The sequence below is a fragment of the Podarcis filfolensis genome (assembly GCF_964270895.1).
Source record: "Podarcis filfolensis genome assembly, chromosome: 2".
Lineage (NCBI taxonomy): Eukaryota > Metazoa > Chordata > Lepidosauria > Squamata > Lacertidae > Podarcis > Podarcis filfolensis.
Genome location: NC_139605.1, coordinates 92,391,458 through 92,413,598, shown reverse-complemented (window position 1 = coordinate 92,413,598; position 22,141 = coordinate 92,391,458). Strand labels below are relative to the sequence as shown.

The 22,141-nt window shown below is 41.8% G+C and overlaps 2 protein-coding genes across 4 annotated transcripts in view; one reads left to right on the top strand and one right to left on the bottom strand.

The window, feature by feature from the left end:
• The first annotated feature begins 169 nt into the window (after positions 1-169).
• On the top strand, positions 170-19,473 carry LOC310755426 (ankyrin repeat domain-containing protein 40-like). The gene is made up of 6 exons (XM_083598284.1): positions 170-556; positions 818-3,078; positions 5,773-5,921; positions 6,422-6,901; positions 9,027-9,208; positions 13,638-19,473. The coding sequence occupies exons 2-6, from the start codon at positions 2,945-2,947 to the stop codon at positions 13,782-13,784; spliced, it is 1,092 nt and encodes a 363-aa protein (XP_083454410.1). The 5' UTR covers positions 170-556; positions 818-2,944; the 3' UTR covers positions 13,785-19,473.
• An 882-nt stretch (positions 19,474-20,355) lies between these two features.
• ABCC3 (ATP binding cassette subfamily C member 3) overlaps positions 20,356-22,141 on the bottom strand; it is a 77,795-nt gene continuing 76,009 nt past the window's right edge. For all 3 annotated transcript variants that reach the window (XM_083598056.1, XM_083598057.1, XM_083598055.1), the window contains one exon: positions 20,356-20,835. In XM_083598056.1, coding sequence (XP_083454182.1) covers positions 20,727-20,835 — 109 coding nt within the window. In that variant the 3' untranslated portion in view covers positions 20,356-20,726. The remainder of the gene's footprint in view (positions 20,836-22,141) is intronic.

The window sequence follows — 22,141 nt, the reverse complement described above, 5'->3', positions numbered from 1 at the left end:
CCCCCTCCTACAATAACACCCAAACCGCGCCGCTGACGAGAGTGACAGAGACAAAATGGCGGCACCCTCAAGCCCAGGGCGTCCCCCACAATGCACCGCGCAGATCTCGCGCAACCGCCCAGGGTCCTGTGGCCCAGGCCTGGCGCTCGCCTGCGCGCGGGTCTCGCCTGGGGGCGCGGGGGAGGGAGTCGTGGGAGGTGCACCTGCGCAGCCTTCTTTTCCTCTTTGATTGCGAAGGCGCAAGCTGACAGTTACTCCTGACTAGAGCAGCCCGTTATAAAAGAGAGTGTCCTCCGCCTTCAAGACCGAGCAGCGTTCAGTTTTGCACAGAGCATCCCCTCTTATTAATAGAAATGCCCATGATTTTGCAACCTCTTCATAGAATTCGCGAAATAAATTTTTGAAATGACTTGATCTGCTCTTCTATATATAACAATTGCTGTATTTTAAGTCTCTATTTTTTGTAAGCCACTTGAGTTTTCGTTTCTGAAAGAAAATAAAAAGTGACAAATAGAGGAGATAGCTTGGTGGGTGGAACAGGAGAATCTTAATCTAGGTCAGGGGTCAGCAAACTTTTTCAGCAGGGGGCCAGTCCACTGTCCCTCAGACCTTGTGGGGGGCCGGACTATTATTTTTTTTTGAAAAAAATGAATGAATTCCTATGCCCCACAAATAACCCAGAGATGCATTTTAAATAAAAGCACACATTCTACTCATGTAAAAACATGCTGATTCCCAGACCATCCGTGGGCTGGATTTAGAAGGTGATTGGGCCGGATCCGGCCCCTGGGCCTTAGCTTGCCTACCCATGATCTAGGTCATGGGTTTGAGCAAAAGATTACTTTTGTGGTCCCTTCCACCTATACAAACTATAAAATCGAAATCCCGTTACCCAAGCCTCTCAGAGCCTCAATACACAAACAATGGTTCTATTCAGCTTTGTTTTAAATAATCCTCTGGTCCCACATTTGCTTAACGAACCTTCAAAAATAGTCCTGCACCTGTTACTATTAGAACCCCAATGGGAAAGGCAGTGCGTAGGTGTTACCCCACAGCTCAATAATACAAAAGAATTAAATACTTGTTTGACAAGGAGTACTTAAAAAAAATAGTCTCATGCTGTGAGACAGAATCATAAAACAATCACTTTATAAAACATGGCCAGTTTTTGTTTCTGAGTACATGAGACTCAGACTGCAATCCTAAACACTAGTCCTGAGCATAATGGGATATGCTTCTGAGTTAAGTCAGAATTTCCCCAAAAAGAGAACTATCATCAGGCAAGTACTGTCTTAACTTTGTGAAGGAGATACGGAAGGGAAGTCATGTTTGGCTCCTTGTTTATGTGAGTTGCCAACCTTTTGTTCTCTAAGGGCTTCTCTGCCTATCATATCTACGTACCTGTGAAAAAAACACACAAATTTTTTTCATGGAGAATCCCACCCATTCCAAGTAAATTTCTTAGTATTCCCAGGGTTTGAAGCGTTTTATTTTAGTTGTAAAATGTCTGTTAGGTCTGGGCAAGTGTTTGCTTCTGGATCAATCAATGTGAACTTTTATTATGCAATCATAGTACAGTGTTCAATGCAAAAACAGTATCATTAAAACAAAAGCAGAACACAAAATCTTAACCATTAATTATCCTGCAAAACAATGGTACGTATTTGTTTTACTGCTAGAAGGAACTTGGCACTAAAGTTTTGTTTATATTATTTATTTTCCCATATTTTATGAATATATTTATGCCCCACCTTTCTTTTTTAAAAAGACTACTAGGCACCTTAAACAATAATGAATCATTAAAAAAACACAACCAAAATAGGGAAAGTGCACCTCAGGCAGAACCTCCCCCCCACAAACTGTCAAAACAGTGAATCGGTCCTACTCCACTAAAATACGTTAAGTAATGGGACAGGCCAGTAGTGATGGACTTGGGTGGTTTTCCCTTAGGAGAGCATTCCATGACTATAACGCCCCAACTGGGAAACTGCTGCCCTGTGTGTCTGGCCATCATAATTCAGACAGCAAGCACTCTCCTGTTCCATTTTAAGAAGCAATCTGTAACATGGACTCTAAGAAACCTTAATTATATTACAAAATGTGCACATTGTAATAAAACTGGGGACAGCATTGGCAGATTACTGGGGAGACATAAATTTACCAAGTCCAATATTTCAAAAGGGCTGCTCTACATTATATTTAGCTGTTTTAGATTTACCGCTGTATCCGTTTAGAACTGCTACACTTTTTTTTCTGGGCTCCAACATCATCTCTCGACGCCTCATACCTTTTTTAAGCCGAGCTTCCTGTTTTGCAAGGAACTGGCTCACGGTTTTAATACGTTTGGATCAGTAGTGTTAACAGATTTGTTCGCAGCGTACATCGCGCTAGGAATCTGCCGCCGGGGAAGGGAGGGAAACTGACGATCATTTTCAGTGGAAGCACAAGCAAAAAAATGCAGAGAGATCTGGAGTTGGGATAGGTTGTGGTATAAAGTAGTGATGGCGAGAAAGACTGCTTATATTTTAAATAGCAACCCGTATGAGCAAATGGGGGGGGGGGGAATGAAAGTGTTCTGCAAGATTGCAGGAGCGCGTGAATGTTCGCGTGCCGGACTGTTGGTAGGAACTAAATATCTAGGTCACTGTTGTCTCACTTAATAGAGTCCCCCTGCGAGAAGGAGGAAGCCGTATCCGCTCTAGACTATGCAATTAGGGAAAAATGGCCTTCAGAAATGTGAAACTGTTTGATTTATGAGCCATAGGTAGGAAACAGCTGCATATGAGTTTAAGATGAAAAAGGACTAAGGCGTGAGACTTTTCTTTCAGGACGGATCGGATTCTTCCTCCCTCTGATGGACTAGTTTTATAAAATGATCCGTCGTTCGCAGTAGGCGGCTCCATTCGACAATCCCAAAGTTTTACTGCAAAGATAATTTTGTAACATGAGCTCTGCAGCAGAGGAAAAAGAGCTTCAGGAGCGACTGAGAGAAGCCGCTGCTTTGGGGGATGTTGAAGAAGTTCAGCGATTGGTGGAATGTGGCGTCAGTGTGAACTCTCAAAACGAAATCAACGGCTGGTGAGCATTTAGCAAGTGAATTGCATCGGCAGCTTTTGGGCAATGCCATACGTATTGGCATTTTCAGAGAGCGGTGTGTGGTAGACTTGGTTACTTAGTTTGGAGTGATATTTTACAAGTCTTTTCTTCTTGCTATTCATCCCTTCTAAAATTTCTAAAAGGAGGGTCAGACAATGCATTTGCTGTTACGTTTTATAGTGTTCAAAAGTTTATTTTAATCTTGTTAGCAGTGTCTACATCACACTGACGAGATCTGGTTGTCTGCTTGTTAGATCACAAGTGCCTTTCTCTTTGGTTGGCTTTTGTGAGGTGAATCTCACATTTTAGCAATTATATTCTTATATTTCTAACAGTTCTCATAAAGTAAAAGTTATCATTTTTTTGTAATATAAATTGAATGTATGGCCACTGTGCTTTCTTTTCTTCTACTCTTGTTGGTTGGTCTTATGGAAACGTATTGTGATTTTGGTGTGGCATGAAGTTGTTTTGGAAAGGGAAGGAGTGAATTAGTGAGATTTGCATGTGGCACAAAATTGTTTTGAGATTTGTTCAGAGTAGAAGAATACAGCAAAACTTTGTCAGAATGATACAATGATAGATAACTGCACACTGGAGAGAAAAATTCTAACAATATTAATGTAGTTATAAATATTAATATACCAGAGAATTATAGTACAGTACTGTACAGTAAACTATTGACAATCGCAAAATCAGTATTGTATACTAAATATGTTAGAAAATACAGAAAGTTTAACATTGGTTAGAGCTATATGGCTTCGCTGACCATTTAACAAAGTCTAATACTGCAGTAGTCTCAAAATCAACCATATGGTTCTGAAAGAGAATAGCTTTATAATGGAAATGGTTTTTATTTCAATGATCTGTGACCTTTTGCAGCAGAAGTAATATTTTAAAAAGAATCTTGAGAGCACACTGAGATAAAATAAGTAGTAATGAACTAGGGTGACCAAGTGTCCTGCTTTAGAGAGGACAGGATTCTATTTGAAGGTGTCCTCCTCTGTTTGAAGGGCTGTCAAGTCCAAGTTTGGTTTAAAGATGAACTTGAATGAAGGAGGGCAAGAGCTTTGACATTACTCCATCAACAACTGGACAGCAGACAAATGGGTCACTTGATTGTAGTTTCTCGTCTAGACTGAGATGCATTGTATATATTTTAAATTATAGTAATTATTCTAAACCTGCATCAATGCATATACGTTATCATATGGAAATCTATGTCCTTTTCAATTATGCCTGCATAGTTTTTTGGCACTGCATAACTGGGCACTATTTGTTGAACTGGAAAAAGCGTTGAATTTACCGGTAGATTATAGAGACTTGGAATCAAATCCTTGCTCACTTAGGCATCTCACTGGATGGTCTTACACTCAGCATAACCTACTTTATTGGGTTGCTCTTAAGATAAAAATAGGTTAACCTGATGTGTGCTGTTTTGAGCATCTTGGAAGAAAGAAGGTAGACAAATGCACTAAACAAAGAAATAGCAGTTTTGCAGGATAGTAGGGGGGCCATGCTTGAAAAGGTCAACATCACTATAGGCTTGCCCACACTTATGCTTGTGCTGTACCTAGAAAGCATGGGTCCAAGCGGTTTTCTAGACGTGGGTTCAGTTTTCCCCTTGCCCTGCAGCAGGACGTGTAGATAAACCCTGAGTCTTGATTGGATGGTCCAGCTTCAGTTGCTTCAAAGGTGCAGAAGAATTACTTGCCCTCACTGACAAAACAAAAATTTTTTTTCCTTCCAGTAGCACCTTAAAGACCAACTAAGTTAGTTCTTGGTATGAGCTTTCGTGTGCATGCACACTTCTTCAGATACCTCACTGGACGTTGTTTGGAAAGGGGCAAGGTAATAAACCATACAGGGTTGCAGGAGGAGGTCTCCCCTGCCCCACTGGAGCTTTAATTATCACCATTCTTCATATTTGCATAGCCAATTAGTGTGTGTGGATCCTTTTGTAGTCACCCTGGTGCCATCCGCACACAGCAGCAGACTATGGGAAACTCCCACGGTTTGCAGACATACAAAAGGAAAAAGTTCAGTGCCTTTTTATCCAAATCATCCCAAATACACTAGATTTGAACACAAGAATTCTGTTTACGAAGGTATTGCCTGACTGTGGATTTGGGTGTATGCAAGACTGCCTTTATCAATACAGTAGTTTGCTGTTACACTGAGATGTTGTTTGGAGGGGGAGGAAATAAATGTTTTGTATTTATACCTTGTCAACTTAAGTAAATTAGGTAATTGCATTAAATCAGTGAAATCCTTTCTAAAAATGGGTTTTGGTTTGTTTGTTTTGCCAGGAAGGGGAAATGTGCCTCAAATCTTAATTCAGTTGTTGTTGTTTTTAAGTGTGCCCCAGATATTGGAAGTTTAGAGTGTGGGCTCATCTCTTTGGCCTTGCTGCTAGAGAACTGCATGTGAAAGCTGTGAAACTAGAAGTACTGTAATGAACTTTGAAGCGCTGTGATTTACAATAGGGAAGGATTCTGCCAGTAGGTGTCACTATAGGAATGTATAAGAAATATAAAAAATCTGTAAGACTAGCAAAACTGCTCAGCTTAAGGTAGGCTGTCATTATTTTTCAACGAATACAGTACATCAGTTTTTGTTTTTATTTAATGTAGTGTGTTTGCAACCCCCAAACTTAGCTGTTACATTTGCCTTGTGCAGGACTTGCTTGCATTGGGCCTGCAAACGGAACCATGCTCAAGTGGTATCGTACTTGCTACATGCTGGCGCTGATAAAGACGCTCTGACTGTTAAAGAAGAAACACCAGCCCAGTTAACATCAAAGAGGGAAATTAGGAAGATGCTGGGAGGTAAAATGATCGGTTGATGCTAATAACTGTCAAGAATATTTTGGTGCCGAAGGGAATCCATAGTGATTCAATGAAGATGAAACAGTATGATCTTCCTGCCCTTGTAACTTTCTCCCCCAAGTCTCCTTTAATCCTTTCGCTAGAATCAGCATTGATGTGTACAGATAGTGATTTGGAAAAAGGAAGACTGTAACCATCAAAAATTGATTGCTGAACTTTGACTTGGTTAAAAATGTAGCCCCTCGTTAATCCCAGGTGGGGATGTGCAGGGATAATTTTTGTGACATTTAATTTAATATCTAACTGCATAATAGAAGTATCAAATGATTGCATTTTATTATAGCGTTAGAAATGCTTAATATATTTTTATGTGCACATTGTAATTTTAACATGTACAGCTAGCTTAGCAGTGCTAGTTCTGTCTCTCTCTCCCCTGCCAGGTTACTCACCAATGTTTAGTTGGAAATTGCCTTTATTTAGAGCTATTCTTTATTTTGCAGTGGAAGATGCTGAGGAGCTTCCGGATGAGAAGAAAGATTCCGCCTTGCCCATTATCCCCAATTACTTGGCTAACCCACCTTTCCCTTATGTGTATAACTCCATGAGTAGCAGCACTACCAGCACCTCAGCTTCCTCTTTGAATGGAAGACTTTCCCCTTCCTTAGAACAACACAATGAAGACTGCCCCATTTCTTTACCTCAAGTTCAGGCACCTGGCACTACCATGTTGCAGCATGAAAAGCTTTCCCCTCTGGGGTCCAATGGGGACATGACAAGGGCAATGGCAGTGGAATCCCCAGAGCCTGCAGTCCAGAATGGTCACGGTCACCAGATGCCTCTTCCTCCAAACAGGACGCTCTCTTCCCCTGTTGCAGCTAAACAGCCTGAAACACAGCCACCAAATGGTTCCTGTGCTGGACCTGTCCCAACATTTCAGCCCTTTTTCTTCACCGGAACATTCCCCCTTAGTAACATGCAAGGTAACCTCAGCTGTTAAGCTTTCAAGATAACTTAGTGCTGCCTTTTGGTGAAAACAATTAGAATAAAAACTGTGTGTAGATTGAACAGAAATTGGACAGGATAACAAATCAATTAGCGCAGCGTTTGGTTGGGTTTATAATCTTCCATTGTCAGAAGTCTCTTCCTAAATTTTCTGACACTTCATACAACCTAGTGGTCAAGACAGTGATCCCTAAATGAAATCCCCCAAAGTTTCTGGGGGCGTTTTCTAGCTGCCTGGGAAACAGTCGCATAAGCACTAATCAGACATTTGTCTGAAGGTGTACAGAAGAGGGAAGGCAGCCCTAACTAAACACTATGTGCATTAAATGTAATGTCTGGAAAATCTATGGGGAGATAAAACTGCGTTTAGGCCGTGTCTGCACAATTTATATATCTGTCAAACAGGCAGAGTCCTCGAATCACATGGGAAGAGCCTACATATGGCAATTATTTCCAGACATGTTATCAAATGTGCTTGGGTGAGCCCAATCATGATCACTGCCCCCAGGCACATTCATATGAGCGTTGAATAGTGCTAAATTATTCCCTCTCACACCAAGCAGAGGATGGTCACTGCTGTGGATTTACAGAACTCGTACCCATTGCCTATTGATTATATAAGTGGCAGTACAGTCATACCTCGGGTTGAAGTAGCTTCAAGATAAGTATTTTCGGGTTGCGTGCTGCGGCGACCCAGAAGTAACGGAGCGCGTTACTTCCAGGTTTCGCCGCTCGCGCATGTGCAGACGGTCAAAATTACGTGACGCTCATGCGCAGAAGCAGCAAATTGTGATCCGCGCACATGGGTTGCGTTCACTTCTGGATGCGAACTGGGCTCCGGAATGGATCCCGTTCGCACCCAGAGGTACCACTGTATATTTTAGTAGTAGAAATTGCTCCTTATGTTACTAAACTAAATGGATTCTATATCCCCCCGCCAAATAAATTCACTGTTTTTGTTTGGCCTATCGCAGATATAGAAAAATTGATTTATTGAAGTTGTTATTCCTGAGCTCTAAATGATAGTGTATCATTAGGGATACCATAGATACCTCTTTCCCCACAAACAATAATGCTTATTTGTCTTAATTGCTGTTGCTTAAATTGAATGTGTATCTAGGCATATTACCGAAGTAATATTATTTATTTCATTGTTTTGGGCCTTCAAAACCTTATTGAGGCAACGTACAGTGCAAAAATACTTAAGGCTGGTTCTTTCTGCTAAAGGCAGAGAGAGCATGGCCATGAGGAGGGTTATATCCACGCTTTTTTTCTGCCGCTGCTAGGCAGCTCTGCAAGCATCAAGCAATAGTTGACTTGGTCCACATTTTCTGATGGAGGTCCTGATAATCATGCAGGCCCCATGAGAGCAACCACCCAAAGCTGAACTGTGAAAAGATGCAGATTTGCTGTTACACCATGGGCCGTGTTTGATGACAGCGGAAATGTGTTTTGTGGCTGCACCTGCATATTCAAGGACCTTGTCAATTGCCTGCCTCTCTCTCTCTCTCCCTGCCCCCCCCCCAATTCGAGGGTTTCATGTGATAGTAGGTTTGGTCTAGCACAGAGTGGGGAAGCTTTTTCAGCTTAATAGTTACATTATCTTCTGGACCACATTCCAGTGGTGGGCAGGGCCTGGGGAGAAGTGGGAAGATCAATGAATGTAAATGCTACCTTTGTATAGTAGGTTAGTATCTACTCACACACACCTTGCTCTACGCAGACAAGCAAGAAGCATCACAGTTGAAGGAGACCGTGCAGCCAGGCAAATACACTTGAGGAAGGTGACAAGCAGGGCTGAGGAGCATTCTGAGGCTCAGAGAGAGGTCTGGAGGGCTGAAGTTCTCCATCTCTAGTCCAGGAGCTTCATTGCTACTCCATGGCAAGCATCACGTTGAAGCTGTTATTGTTATTATTTATTTACTAAATTTGTATACCGCCCTATACCCGCAAGTTGCAGGGCGGTTCACAAGTTAGAAAAAGGGATTGCCAAAAGGGAAACAAGGCAACCTTTTGAAATTTAATTACTACCCAATAACATTTGCCACGTGCTTATTATTAATGCTCCTAACAATTGTGGTTGTGTGTGTCTTTTAAAATTAGAACTGGTGCTTAAGGTCCGAGTTCAAAACCGTACTCTAAAAGAGAACGATTTCATTGAAATTGAACTGGATCGGCAAGAACTGACTTACAAAGAATTGCTCAGAGTGAGCTGCTGTGAGCTGGGGGTTAACCCGGAACATGTGGAGAAAATAAGGAAACTTCCAAATACAGTATTGAGAAAGGTAAGATCCTCATTCTGTCCTCGTTCCTCTGTTTCTTTTTTTATTCTTTTTCTTTTGCTGATGCCAGACCTGTAGAATGACACATGAAGCTGAATGCAGTCCAGTGGCTATATCTGATTTTTGTTTCATAACTTCCCTGGGTTTCAACCCTGAGGAAAGCAGCAAAGGCTGGAGACTTTTTGATTGACCAGGGTTTTCACCTGACATACTGCATTTAGCCTGGGTTCTGCAGGCCTGTTTTATGCATTTAAGAGATTGTGTGGTTTCTGGGGTGCTTAAGATACCTGTATTATTTCCTGAGACTTTCAAATCAGAAGTACGGTAGTAGCATTTCAGCAGTGTAACTCTGCCTGGACAAGAATAGGCCACTTAAGCGTGCAGGTAATAGATTAATTGATGGGTCTTATTTCTCCCCCAGTGATCAGTTTAGATTTTGGAGTTCATATTTGACACTGGCATTTTGGTGCTAATGCTAATGTCAAATTTTGGTGCCGGAGCAGATTTCTGTGTCAATAAGACTTTGTTATATTCTAAATATCAATTTAGAATATCAGTGCAATGATGGAAATTGGATACGCCAATAAAAATGACTGAAAGTCAAAAGCACTGAGTGGAATCTCTCTCTCTCTCTCTCTCTCTCTCTCTCTCTCTCTCTCTCTCTCTCTCTCTTTCTCTGCTATGTTGAAGTTTTGGTTGCATTTCATTGCTAATGAGTAGGACAACTGTGTTCCCACTCCAGGTCTTTTTAAAATTTCAGTCCATGCAGGAGGGAGCTTTGTGTGTGCAGAATGGCAGCAAGCCATGTGCAAACCTTCACTGCATGTTGCATGTTATGTGCAAGAGGATTTACCATCTGTGTAGTTTGATACTGGAAGTTCCTGTTATCAGATGTAGGTATAGATATTCAAAGGGTTGGAGAAACATACACATCCAAATGCACACAATCTATATATTCTCATTTGCCCCTGCTCAGGTGAATATAAGGGTTTTCCATCCCCAAGTAATGTAATGGAAATGCTGTCCTGATACAACTTCTGAGGCCACTATGTGTGACTTTTCTTTCTGAGGTTCTTATTTAAGTAGGTTTTGCACATAGCTACATCTAGATTTGGGCCAATGGCTTTCAGCTGCATACCTGAGAGCTGAAATTGGGCCCAAAGTTATTCAGCATCACTGCTTCTGTATCTCTGACATTGGTTATACCAGCTTCTGATTCCTTTTGCAGTTGCAGTTTAGTATAACCCAAAGGTTAGGACTGGGCAACACACACAGTCTGTAAACCACATGGATTCAAAGCATCCTAGAGTTTAGAGTTGGAAGGAAACTTGGACGTTTCTGGTCCAACCTCAACGTGCTGGATGCAGCTATAGCATCCCTGACAGATGGCCATGTGATGCTTGGTGTGCCATGCATGTTAGAATCTTGACAATTCAAGGAATTGAGTTGTCTCCCTGGATTCTCCCTGAGGCCAGTACAAGATGCTAACTTCAGAATTTGCAGGTCAGAATAGTTTAGGTTTTTCCTGTCTTCCATACAATAACTTATTTGCACATCAGCTCCATGCTAGCTAATGGCGAGCTGTTGTAGCCACACACATGACTAGTCTTCTTGCCTACCAGCTGTAGTATCTGCTGTAGTATCTCCTGTTGCAGTCCGAATGCCCAGCTCGCTCACTCTTTTCCTAGGTTTTTTTGTTTTGGGTGCTCCACCCCACATAAACATTTGCTTTGAGTTAAGTGTGCTGATTTCCCCTCTGTTGTGTTTGCAGTTCAGATTGTAAAATCTTAGCGCACTCATCATTGCTTTTTCCAAGCTGTTAATAAAAATGCTCACTAGTGCTGGTCCAGGGCAGATCCCTGTGGAATGTCATTTAGCTCCCCAATTCAAACAATAGCAATCCACTAATAGCTACTCTGGCTGAAATCCACAGCATGCTGGAACATCTTGTGTGTAGCTTCCCAGCCAAAAGTACACCTGCCTCATGGCAGCATGTTCCAATTCACCCTTCTCCAATTTACTTGTAAGAGTAGCATATGGAACATTATCAAAAGCCCTGCTGGAATTGAGATATTTTATCCATTTGGTTCCTTTTACTAAAGCCAATTATCCTGCTGGAGTAATAACCCAGGCTGGCTTTCATTTTCTCAAAAATATTGGCAGCTAATAACCAAGACCCATTCCTTCAGATATTTATTATAATTTATGATTATTCAAGCCTTCATACTATGTTCAGGGTAATTATAACGGTATCATCTTCCTCCAACCTGCATTTACGGACACTACTGTTCTTACACCAACATTTCTTGACGTCAGTGGGACTATCCTGTAGTACACATGTTGCCCACAGCAGCCTTCATAAGCATCCAATCCCTTGTGAACGTTTCATATCTGTAGTTTTAAACCTTATGTTTTAAATAAAGAACGCCTTCTGAAAAGAGATGCTTAAAAAGAAAAAGCCCTCTTAGAATTGGAATCTCTGCCTGTCCTCCTCATCATGATTGAATGGACTTTTCCTGTGCAAATAATACAAGGTCAAGATATTCCCGTGCTATTCACTAGTCACCATAACCCAGGCATGTCCAAAGTCCATTTCGGGGGCCTAATCCGGCCCGCTGGTCAGTTTAAACCAGCTGTGATCCACTTTAGTGCTAGGTGATTAAATAGGAAGCACTGCCTTTCCCCCCATTTTACAATGTGGTACTGTCTGCTTTATTTTTGTAGCATGGCATGGTGGACTTAATTTTGTTGATATAGATGTTTCAAATACCTGTGCTCTCAGTTGCTCTAGCCAAGCTGAACTGAATTGGAGCACAAATCCTCTTAAAGGCTCTGGCTCCCAATCCAGTTATGCAGATGTAGCCCTGGTCAAATCAATCAACTCTAGCCCCCATTGCCTCCTCTGGAACACCTGATTGGCATTCTCACTGATTTCCTGATAGGACAACATATATGGAGTCCCAACAGGAGGGGAACTGCATTCATATTGATAACCCTTAGCTGGTTCAAAGTACTTTGCCAGCAAGCAACATTGTCAGAATAGGCATTTTAGACTTTTTTTTTAAAAAGCAAAATTCATTCCAGGTGTCTAGAGGGAACTTTTCATTTATCTGTTTAGAAAACTTTTTGAACAGTTCAATTTTTAAAAAAGTGAGTGGTGTACATAGAATAATATAAAATAATAATAATATTCACACTCTGTGGCAAGGATATAGCACAAATTATGCACTCATTCTCCTTCACACATGCTGATAACAACATAGTTGGAGAAGGCACACTTTCTCCTATTTAATGCAAATAGATTTGGATAGAAAGTAAAGTCTTCACTTGAACAATAGCTGCCCACAAGCATTAACTCCCTGTTGTACTCTGTTTGAGCTCACGTCTCTCTGGCAAACTAAGGCTGTAATCCTATGCACACCTGCCTGTAAGTAAGTTTCAATGTGTACCATAATATTTATTTCTGAGAAAGCATGCATAAGTTTGCACTGATAGTCTGAAAATCCATTTTTGCAGCATTAAAAGTGGCAACCCTTTGGTTTGCTGTATTTCTAGAAGACTCAAGCTATAGCATAAGAAATTTCTTAATCTCTTAGCAATCTCCATGTAAAGACCCTCACAGAGCATAGGCTGGCAAGAACACATGGAAGAACACAGGCCATAGGTCCAAGAATAAAACATTGGGTTGGATCCAAACTGTTTGTTGAAGATAACTCTCGTTGATTGCAGTAGCAACTGTGACTGATTTTTCACACTGGTTTCAATGGGACAACTGCAACTAAATTGCTCTGGATCTGTCATCAACAGTAATCATTTATAAAACACGGCTAACGAGTCCTATCACCAGAACCCCTACAAGTACTTCTGCTAGCACAGCAAGGCTTTCCCCCCATCTGCACTCCCCACAACCCCACAAATAGGCAGGGGATGTTGGGAGAACACCTGAAACAGCATGCCAGCAGAGGAGAGGGCAGATTTCTCTGTCAGCACAAGTATATCTGTTTGAAACAACCTGCTTAGTGCTATGTTGAGTTCATCCGTTAAAATCTACTATGTGCTGTGTACAGATTAAAAGGAAGGTAGGCTTACAGTCTAAAAGACACAGCAGAAAAGGAAATGGGGATGGGAAGGGCAGAGCATGCAAACTCAAACACCATTTCTTAAAGTTAACGAAGTTCTTAATAATGATCAGCTTGAATGAAAACAGTTCAGGGAGGAGAGGAACCAAAAGGACAACTGGTCTCTCAGCCCAGACAATGGCGTGGATCCTGTTGTCCAGTTTCTCTTTCCTGCAGTCCGTTGGAACATCAAAATTAAATATGCAAGATGTAGCGCAGCACAAAGGTGAGCCGAAATCGTCGCATCATTTGGACTAGCATGCCTCATATTAGTATAGACATTGTTTTTAATTTATTGTGTTTATTTCTTTCAGGACAAAGATGTATCAAGGCTTCAGGATTTCCAAGAACTGGAGCTGGTTTTGACGATGAGTGATAATGACTTTCTGTTTAGAAATGCTGCACCAACGTTAACTGAAAGGCCTTGTTACAATAAGAAAGCATCAAAGTTGACTTACTAGCTATTCAAATGAAAAACCTGTCACTAGTATTTAACAGTTAAACCTAGGATTTTGCAAGGGCTATAACCTCAGATTCTACTTTACCTTGGAAGACAGAGTTAACCTATAAAGCACACTTACTTGGAAGCAAGTTCTGCCGAAAACATTTGGGCTTGTTCCTACTTAAGTGTCTGTAGGATTAGAATGTCCACTTAGAGTATCTGCAGTTAATTTTTGAGTAAACTGGCAGTGAAGTAATGTTTTTGGATAGGATACTAAGCAGCAACAGATTATTGCCTCTCTCTTCATGCAGCAGTGTTTCTTGCTAGGAAATCATTACATCTCTCTGAACACTGCAGAGTTAGAAGCTCTCAGGGAAAGACTTAAATTAAATTGCTCTAATAATTGCTACTTATTAAAAAGAGCAGGACCACTTACGTTGAAGGAGAGAACCTGGAACACATTTAACACTTGTAATTGGATACTTAGCATGCAGAGACTCCTAGTATAACCAGTGTTCAAATGTGTTAGCTTGAGAATAAGCTACTTTTGCAGGAGAAGGGGTAAGAGGAAGAATGAGAAACCTGGGCTCTCAAACAATAGTTACACTGACCTTGTGCAGGAGCTGTTGTCCTGTGGCTCTGCAGTTGTTGTTGGACTTCAGTTCCCATCACCCCTGCCTATTGACTTACCTAGCTTGGACTGATGGGATTTGGAGTCCAAGAGTATCTGGAGGGTCACAGGTTAGTCACTCTGGCGAAGTGTTTCAAACTAATGCTAATACAGCATCCTTTGGAGAATGGCATGTTGCAAAACGGAAGTGGGATATATCTCACCACTTACGCATGTCACGAGGAATGTCAGGGTTGTTAGAGGCAGAACAGTAGCCTGAGATGGTCCCTCTAGCCTCACTGCTACTAATGGGACAAACCACCTGTAAGCTTCCGCAAGGGGAGAGGTCTGTACAGTTTGGAACTGACAAGCAGGGAACGACTCTCCTCCCCATTCCATCTCCTCCCAGTGGTACATTGTGGCCTGGGAGACTGGACCAGTCAGGTCCAGATGCCCATTCCTTTGGGGAGGAAGGCTTAAGACTTCTGACACTTTATTTTGCTGAGTTAAAACCGTCACCAAGTGGCGAAATCAGCTGTGATTTCTTCAAGATGGTGCTCAGGTCAGATATTTGAACATATTTACCGTGTTAACCCAAGCTGTAAATATGTTGACCGAAACCGTTAGGGTGTGTGTCTAACTTATTATTGCTTGCCAGTAAACAATACAGAATGGCTGGTAGTATCTGTTGATGGCTGGGGATATTATTATTATTATTATTATTATTATTATTATTATTATTATTATTGGAGTGAGAGGCTTCCAGAATGATGATTAAGAATGCAACTTCACTCCTGATGCCACACATGAAACGAGCACAACCCCCCTTAGCCTCTTATCCTAATTATCCTCTGATCTTGAAACTATTAACTATTTAAAGGAAAGTAATCTTGTAGCATTTTAAATAGCAAAAAATATTTTTAATACCAAGATAAATTAGTAAGGAAATCTTGGCATTTCTATGCATCTCTGACAGACTTGCTTGCATCTCATATAGGCATGCCCAGCTTTTCATCTTCTTGCTAGTTCACTTTCTGTATAAATAGTCTGCTGTCAAGTCCTAGAATTGGAAAAGCATGGAACATAACATTTTTGAATAAAATATAATATACCTAGTTTTAGGATTATGTGTACTAGTGAAGGGATCTCAGTTACTCTAACTGCAGCACAATTGAGTATGTGCTTCAAGTTAGTTGGACTACCCAGCTAGATGAATTAATTAACAGAAAAATATTCAGCTGCTGATTTCAGTGCCCCCATGTCAGGCTCCTAAGCTTCAGATTGGGGCAAACGCTCATGTGCTCTGTAACCCTAGCTTCGAGCCATGGCTTTCTAAGCAACGGCCCTGACCGATATTACAGAATTATGAGCAGCTTTGAAGGGAAATTTATGCCCACAGTAATGCACTTGGAATGGGTGGTATTCAGCAACTTCCACTTGCTGAATGGGACTTTCCCCACTCCCCTCCACCAGATGTGCTCTAGAGGGAAAGGTCATTTTTCTGGAATGAAGGTCCATCACGTGGATTGTAGCGCCACCGGTTATCCAAACGCCAGAAATGCACTCAGAATTGCAAGTAGTAGGTGTGCCATAGTCCTCCTCAAGCTCAGAGAAGAAAAATGCACAGAGGACAAGCTGCTACAAACTGCTTCTTCAAGAAAATAACAGGAGAGTGCATATAAATGGTCTTAACAGAAAATATTGGAGGAACATATTGGAAGAATGCAAGCAAGATAATTGAAGCAAACACGGAGGAAACCCTTCCATGGATTAGGTAGCCACTCAGAAGCATATCGATAGGGAGAGAAGGCTGTGATGGAACTTCATCTCAGAGAAGTGTCCTTCAGGTAAGGAACCAATATTCCCTTCTCCATGTGAAAGATGCAAAACCTTTTGGGGGGTTGAGGAAAAGCGATGGACTACAAAAGGATCTGACAGAGCAGGTCCTTTCAGAAGACACTGTAGAAAAGGATGAGAACCAATGGAGGAGGATGTTTAGGTGGCCAGGACTAAAGAAATGGCACAAACTAAAGTGACCTGATGAGGTGAACTTTGGCATGGAGGAGAGACAGACTGCAGCGGCTGGGGAAGGCAGACATTGGCAGCTGAGGACCACAAAAAATAAACAACAGGGTTGGGAGAGCAAGCAGCTGTGGCCAGGGAGAGCAAGTGGCTGTGGCCAGGGAGAATGAACAAGTGGCTGAGGCCAGGAAGCTGTGGCTGGAAAGGGAAATTGGCAGTAGCCAGGTGAATAGATGGCAGCGACTGGAGGGGAAAAAGGGAAAAGAAAAGAAAAATCTACTGGAAAAGAGAGGGAAGCAGGAGGAAAACTGGAGACAGAAGAATCAAAGGACAGAAAACGGGTTTTTTTGAGGGGGAATCACAGGAAACAATGGAAGATGAAGGTTAGTAAAGACACATGGAAAGTCATGGAGGTGAAGCTAGGAAAGACGACAGCTTCAGATGTTAGGTAGGAAATAGACTAGGGTTGAGGAGGGCTAAGCCACACCTACTTTGTGTAACTTTGAGTAGATGTGCTACCTTCAGATGACCGGTGGTGTGATGGACCTTCATGCTCTTTTTAGATGCTTTAAACTGGGCTAGGCTGGAAAGAAGTGCTGTTCTGTGCACTTGCAAATTCCAGAAACCTGGATCTTATTTTGCTTTTCCAAGAGACCCATTTATCGCAACGGGATGCAAAGATTGATGCCACTAAGGGGGTCATTATTGCTTTGCATTATTTGCCAGGGGCAAACTCTGAGCGGAGCATCTAGCAGCATATTAAGCCCCTTCCTCAGTCCTGTAGTTCCCAAGATAACTCATCCGTAGCTTACTATTCAAATGCTATATTTTTCATCTCCTTAACTCAGATCTTTTGACAAAGGAATTTAATGTCATTCAGCTTCGGTGGCCCACACTGGTCACATGTCCTTGTTAAGCTAGGGCTTAAAAGCTTCACTGTGATTAATGGGTTGTACCCAGTGGTTGCACAAATGGAAAGCAGCTTTTTTCAGCCTGAGGGCCATAATCCCTTCTGTGGGAGCCACATACCAATGGTGGGAGGAGCCAGGGGCAAAAGTGGGTGGTGCAATGAATGCAGAAGCACAGTTCAAGAAGACATTATAGCAAGCAAGGGTCCAGAGAAAGGTGGGGCCTGGGGGAAGGTGGTGGTATGAGTTTTCCAAGAGACCCAGGCCTAAACAATACATGGTTTGCCTGAATTATTCCAAGCAAAACTATTACTGTCACTAAATGCCTGGGTAGATACCATAACATTTCAGTGCATTTATAACCGACAGGTAAAGCAGTTATTTGACTAAAACATTTAACTGTTTAATAGCTAACAAATTTAAGCTACCTTATGCTGACGACAGCCCTCTGAATTCCTTTATCCCTTTAAACAGTGGCCAAATTGAGTCATGCAGGAGCCAAGAAACCCAGACTCAGCTCTTTAGGCTCATTATCCCTGGTGACCGCGGGTCACGGCTCCACAGAGGAAACAAAGTCTTTTGTGACAATCCAGGATAGTTAGCGTGGGTCTAACATGCTCGCACAGTGCCGTCTCAAGGTAACAATTCCAGCGTAGGACTCACTGAAACTTTACAGTGCAAGCAAGCTTTTGGTTGTCATGAGTCATTTCATTGCCTAATTGTAGAGAGCTAAGATATCCCTCTGCCTGATCCAAGGCTTAATGCACTGACATGGCCAATGCCACCTGGAATGTGAATTTTGAATTCCTGTAGGCCTTAAAACATTAGCACAGGGTTTAGAAAATGCTTACTTTCAATGGAGCACTGTGGCAACACATTGTTTTTGTGGTACAGCCAAAGTCAGAGGCTGCCAATGTGGCACTAGTGGGCCCCGCTGTACCCGCCAACACCTCCTATGGGTCCCCAAAAGTTCTCAGTAAATATTCCCTCAAAAATCCACAATGCATGAAAGACTGTTTGTTCTTCCTGCTCAGTTCCCTATTTGCACCGAATCAGCCTGTCCTATATTTAAACATCGCCCCCTTAAGCATGTCCACATTTCACTCAGTTCCAAGATTGGACACCCTGCCTCTCTTCAATTCTGAACAGAGGAGTGGCTCATTCTGTGAGTGAGGTGGCTGATATAGGAGCCACTGATGGGGGAGATGGAGCAGGGGGCATCCCTGCAACATTTTGTGGTCCAAACTTGTTATGCCCTTTTTGATGCAACAGCCACTTGGTGTTATGCCACATTCCCACGGCGATCATGTTGCGACTAGTACCCATGTCACTTTCTAAAAATTCCAAATGTGCCCCCTGACCCAAGTGCTGGAGACAAAGCCATTGGCAGCATATTATATTGCTGTGACTCCTTGTTAGGGTTTATTCAGTCCTGCCATAAAATTAATGCATTGAGATAAATGAAAATATTGCCACGGACCGTGTTCCAGTGTATCCAAATTTCCTGACAGGTGCCAGGTCAGGATTTGCACAACATATTTAAGGTGGCAATTCTCCCCATCCCCTTTTGATTTTAAGTGTGTGCCTAAAATCAACACACACCGTCAGCTTCTCTGGAAGTGCTTGAAGGGAAATGTGCTTTTGTGCTAGAAGACTTGGGAACAAGGTTCTTAGAAGAGGAAGGCCACGATCCAATATGAAGTCAGTGGGTGTGCCCCAGACTGCTGGATCGTGGCTGAAATGCCTTTGGGCTTTTCATTGAGAAGCAGATATCCACAGGCATCCACAGGTATCTAGTATGTGGGTAAACAAATTGACATGCTCTATTGATTAGCCATAGTATTAATTAACATATTACAAGTCTGTTGATTATACTGCACAGTTGCTGGCATCTTTCTATGCACTCAGAGGATTATTTTTATATTGTATAACTTATGCAATTTATAACAGAGGATTTTATTAGTGTTACTAACCAAATTATTAACCTAATAACAACTGTGTGGTACTTTATGATATCAGTGGAAATAAAGGATTCAGAACTTCATTACTACACTGAAAAAAAAAACATGGTTATAATGAAGAATTAACCAAATGATTTATGTTTGAGTTTCTTATTTCCTATATGTTGTGCCCTTTTTACAATTAATAAAAGTTTGTTGCTTTTAAAATGGGAGATTTTGGTTTGTTTTTAAATATTTTTCTCAAAAGGGTGCTTGTTGTAAGCTTTCTATGTAATGAGAAATTTGCTGTCCTGGCTGAAAGTTAAAATTCTGAATGAATATTTTGCCTTAGCAGGTGTCAGCAAACTTTTTCAGCAGGGGGCCAGTCCACTGTCCCTCAGACCTTGTGGGGGGCCAGACTATATTTTTAAAAAAAGAATAATGAAAGAATTCCTATGCCCCACAAATAACCCAGAGATGCATTTTAAATAAAAGCACACATTCTACTCATTTAAAAACATGCTGATTCCCGGACCGTCCACGGGCCGGATTTAGAAGGCGATTGGGCCGGATCCGGCCTCCGGGGCTTAGGTTGCCTTCCCATTCCTTAGAGATTTTTAAAAGGAACTTTGCTCCTATTCTACATGCCCTGGTAACTTTTTGATCTTACTACTACATGTACTACTGTACTTTATGAGGAGCAGCCCTCGGAATAAGTCCAGAAATTTCTGGTAGTCCTGTGTCTGGAAGTACAACTTTTGGCCCAGCCAACCAGTAACCAGTCCTGCTTCAGAAGTGGTATCAAGATTTTAGCTTTTAAATAAGGGCTCCACGCACTGGGCCTCAACTGTTTGAAGAGAAGAACCACCCAGCTAAAGCTGCGCAAGTCCCCTTCTGTGTGTGCAGTGCCCCAGGCTGAATGGGAGATGTGGGCTTTTAAAATATATATTTCCTCATGTACACTGTATTTATTCTGGGGTGGGGAGTCCCACACATTTTGCCTGATTTTTAAAACACTGCTGCTAGAGGTACGTTGTTGAAAAATGGGCTTCAGCTTTTGTTTTGTTTTTTAAATCAACTTAATCCTGGAAACAGCACCACAACTCAGCATTTCATGGATTCATTTTACTTAACAAAAAATGAATGGACGGATAATGCCAGTGCTTTTGTATCGCTAGCTGTAATTGGCTATATAAGATAAAAAGAATACAGTTAAGTGCTATGCATACACACACTCACATCCATTTTCAGTAAGATGTCAGGTAAAAAAAATACTTCTGTATGTAGAAAATATTTTTAAAAATATAAAAATTAAATTTTCTGGTTCTCATAGGCATATGAAACATTTTGATTCCGTATCGCAAAAAAATAAAATTAAAATGCTGTTTTGAAAAGTACAGTACATTCAGGTATTGCTTGTGGGTTTTTTAAAAAAAGAACCCAAGTAACTAGTCCTTTGGTGAGATATAGCAGCTGTCCTGTTATGCCAATCCAGCATCTTTTGCCATGCCATAGAAAATTCCTTTGGATGCTATAAGACGCGAAGGCGTGTCAAATTCAGCAATTGCTCCTTTTTCTAGAACAAGGACTCTGCAAAACAAGAGGGAAAGTGAAATGTGTTTCTAAACCAGAATTGCTAATCCTAACCAGCAGGGGGAGGGGGCAGGAATGTCTGTTGTCACAAGCTCTACTAACTGCAGAATCCAGCAGCTTTTTTAGGTCCTCAAGATTTTATTCCACGTACTTAAAAAAAAACCCCAAAACAACCCTACAGAAAGAGCAAAAATGTGCCAGCTCACAGGGGACAAGTAATGAATTTGAATGTGAGAAACCTAAGTTCATGTCCCGTCACTGCCATAAGAGTTGCCAAGTCACACTTGGCTTTAGCTCCTTACCTGGGAAACTGAAATACCCCTAATTGCGTCATGGCACTGTTATGAGGGTGAGCAGAAAAGATGCAAAGCACTCTGCCCATTAGATGTGTTAGAGGTTAACTTTCATATGAATTGCAGTGCTGCAGCCACAGAATTTTAGTTTCCTCCATAGTGTCCTCAGAATACTTTTCTGTGCCTAGAGAAATTAGCTGATTAATGGCTTGGCTGCAGAGAAAAACACACTTGCTATCCTTTAGAGTGGGTTTACTATATGGGCATCCCCACTTTTCTGAGTCTGTTGGCTCTTCCTATTTTGTCCCTCTTTGTTGCCATTGAAACCCATTTGATAATGAGTTAATTTGATCTGTTACCATAGGGTAAGTTGCTAAACGAGCAATCCTACCTATCCCTCATTCAAGGTCCTTTCTCGGTGGGAAAGGGAAAAAACAAGCGACCTCTCCCTGCTCTTCCTCCCAGAATGTTCATACTGCTCTTTGCAGGTGCAAGCTGCACATATCTACAAAACGAAGTAGCAACATTACTGATGAGTAAGCACTCCAGCCTGCCATGTGAAACTGTGGTAGAACTCTTTCCAGCCACCAGAGCTATTCTAAGGATGTGAACAGTGTTCCTCGTGACATTTCTATGGACGTTGCCTGGAGCATCACAAGAAACCAAGTCCCTCCTTAGGGAGGGTCTCGGAATAGACCAGGAAGTGAAGCACTAGCCAGTGACCACCTGGCAGGGCAGGGAACCTGTGGCCCTGCAGATGCTGTTGGACTCCAATTGCCAGTGCCAGGTAGCATGACCAATGTCTAACAACAGCAGGCTACATCAATGGCCTAGGGCTTGGGACAACCATATCATATCTGCCCTAGGAAAAGAAGTGGGTACCAATACATCCTGGGTTTCATGTTCCTACTGGATGCCACAAATTAATCTGTAAGGCTGGCAGTGGATATGAATTAACTGATCCAGTATAAAAGAGCCAATTGGTCTTTAAAGATATGTTCCCAAAAAAG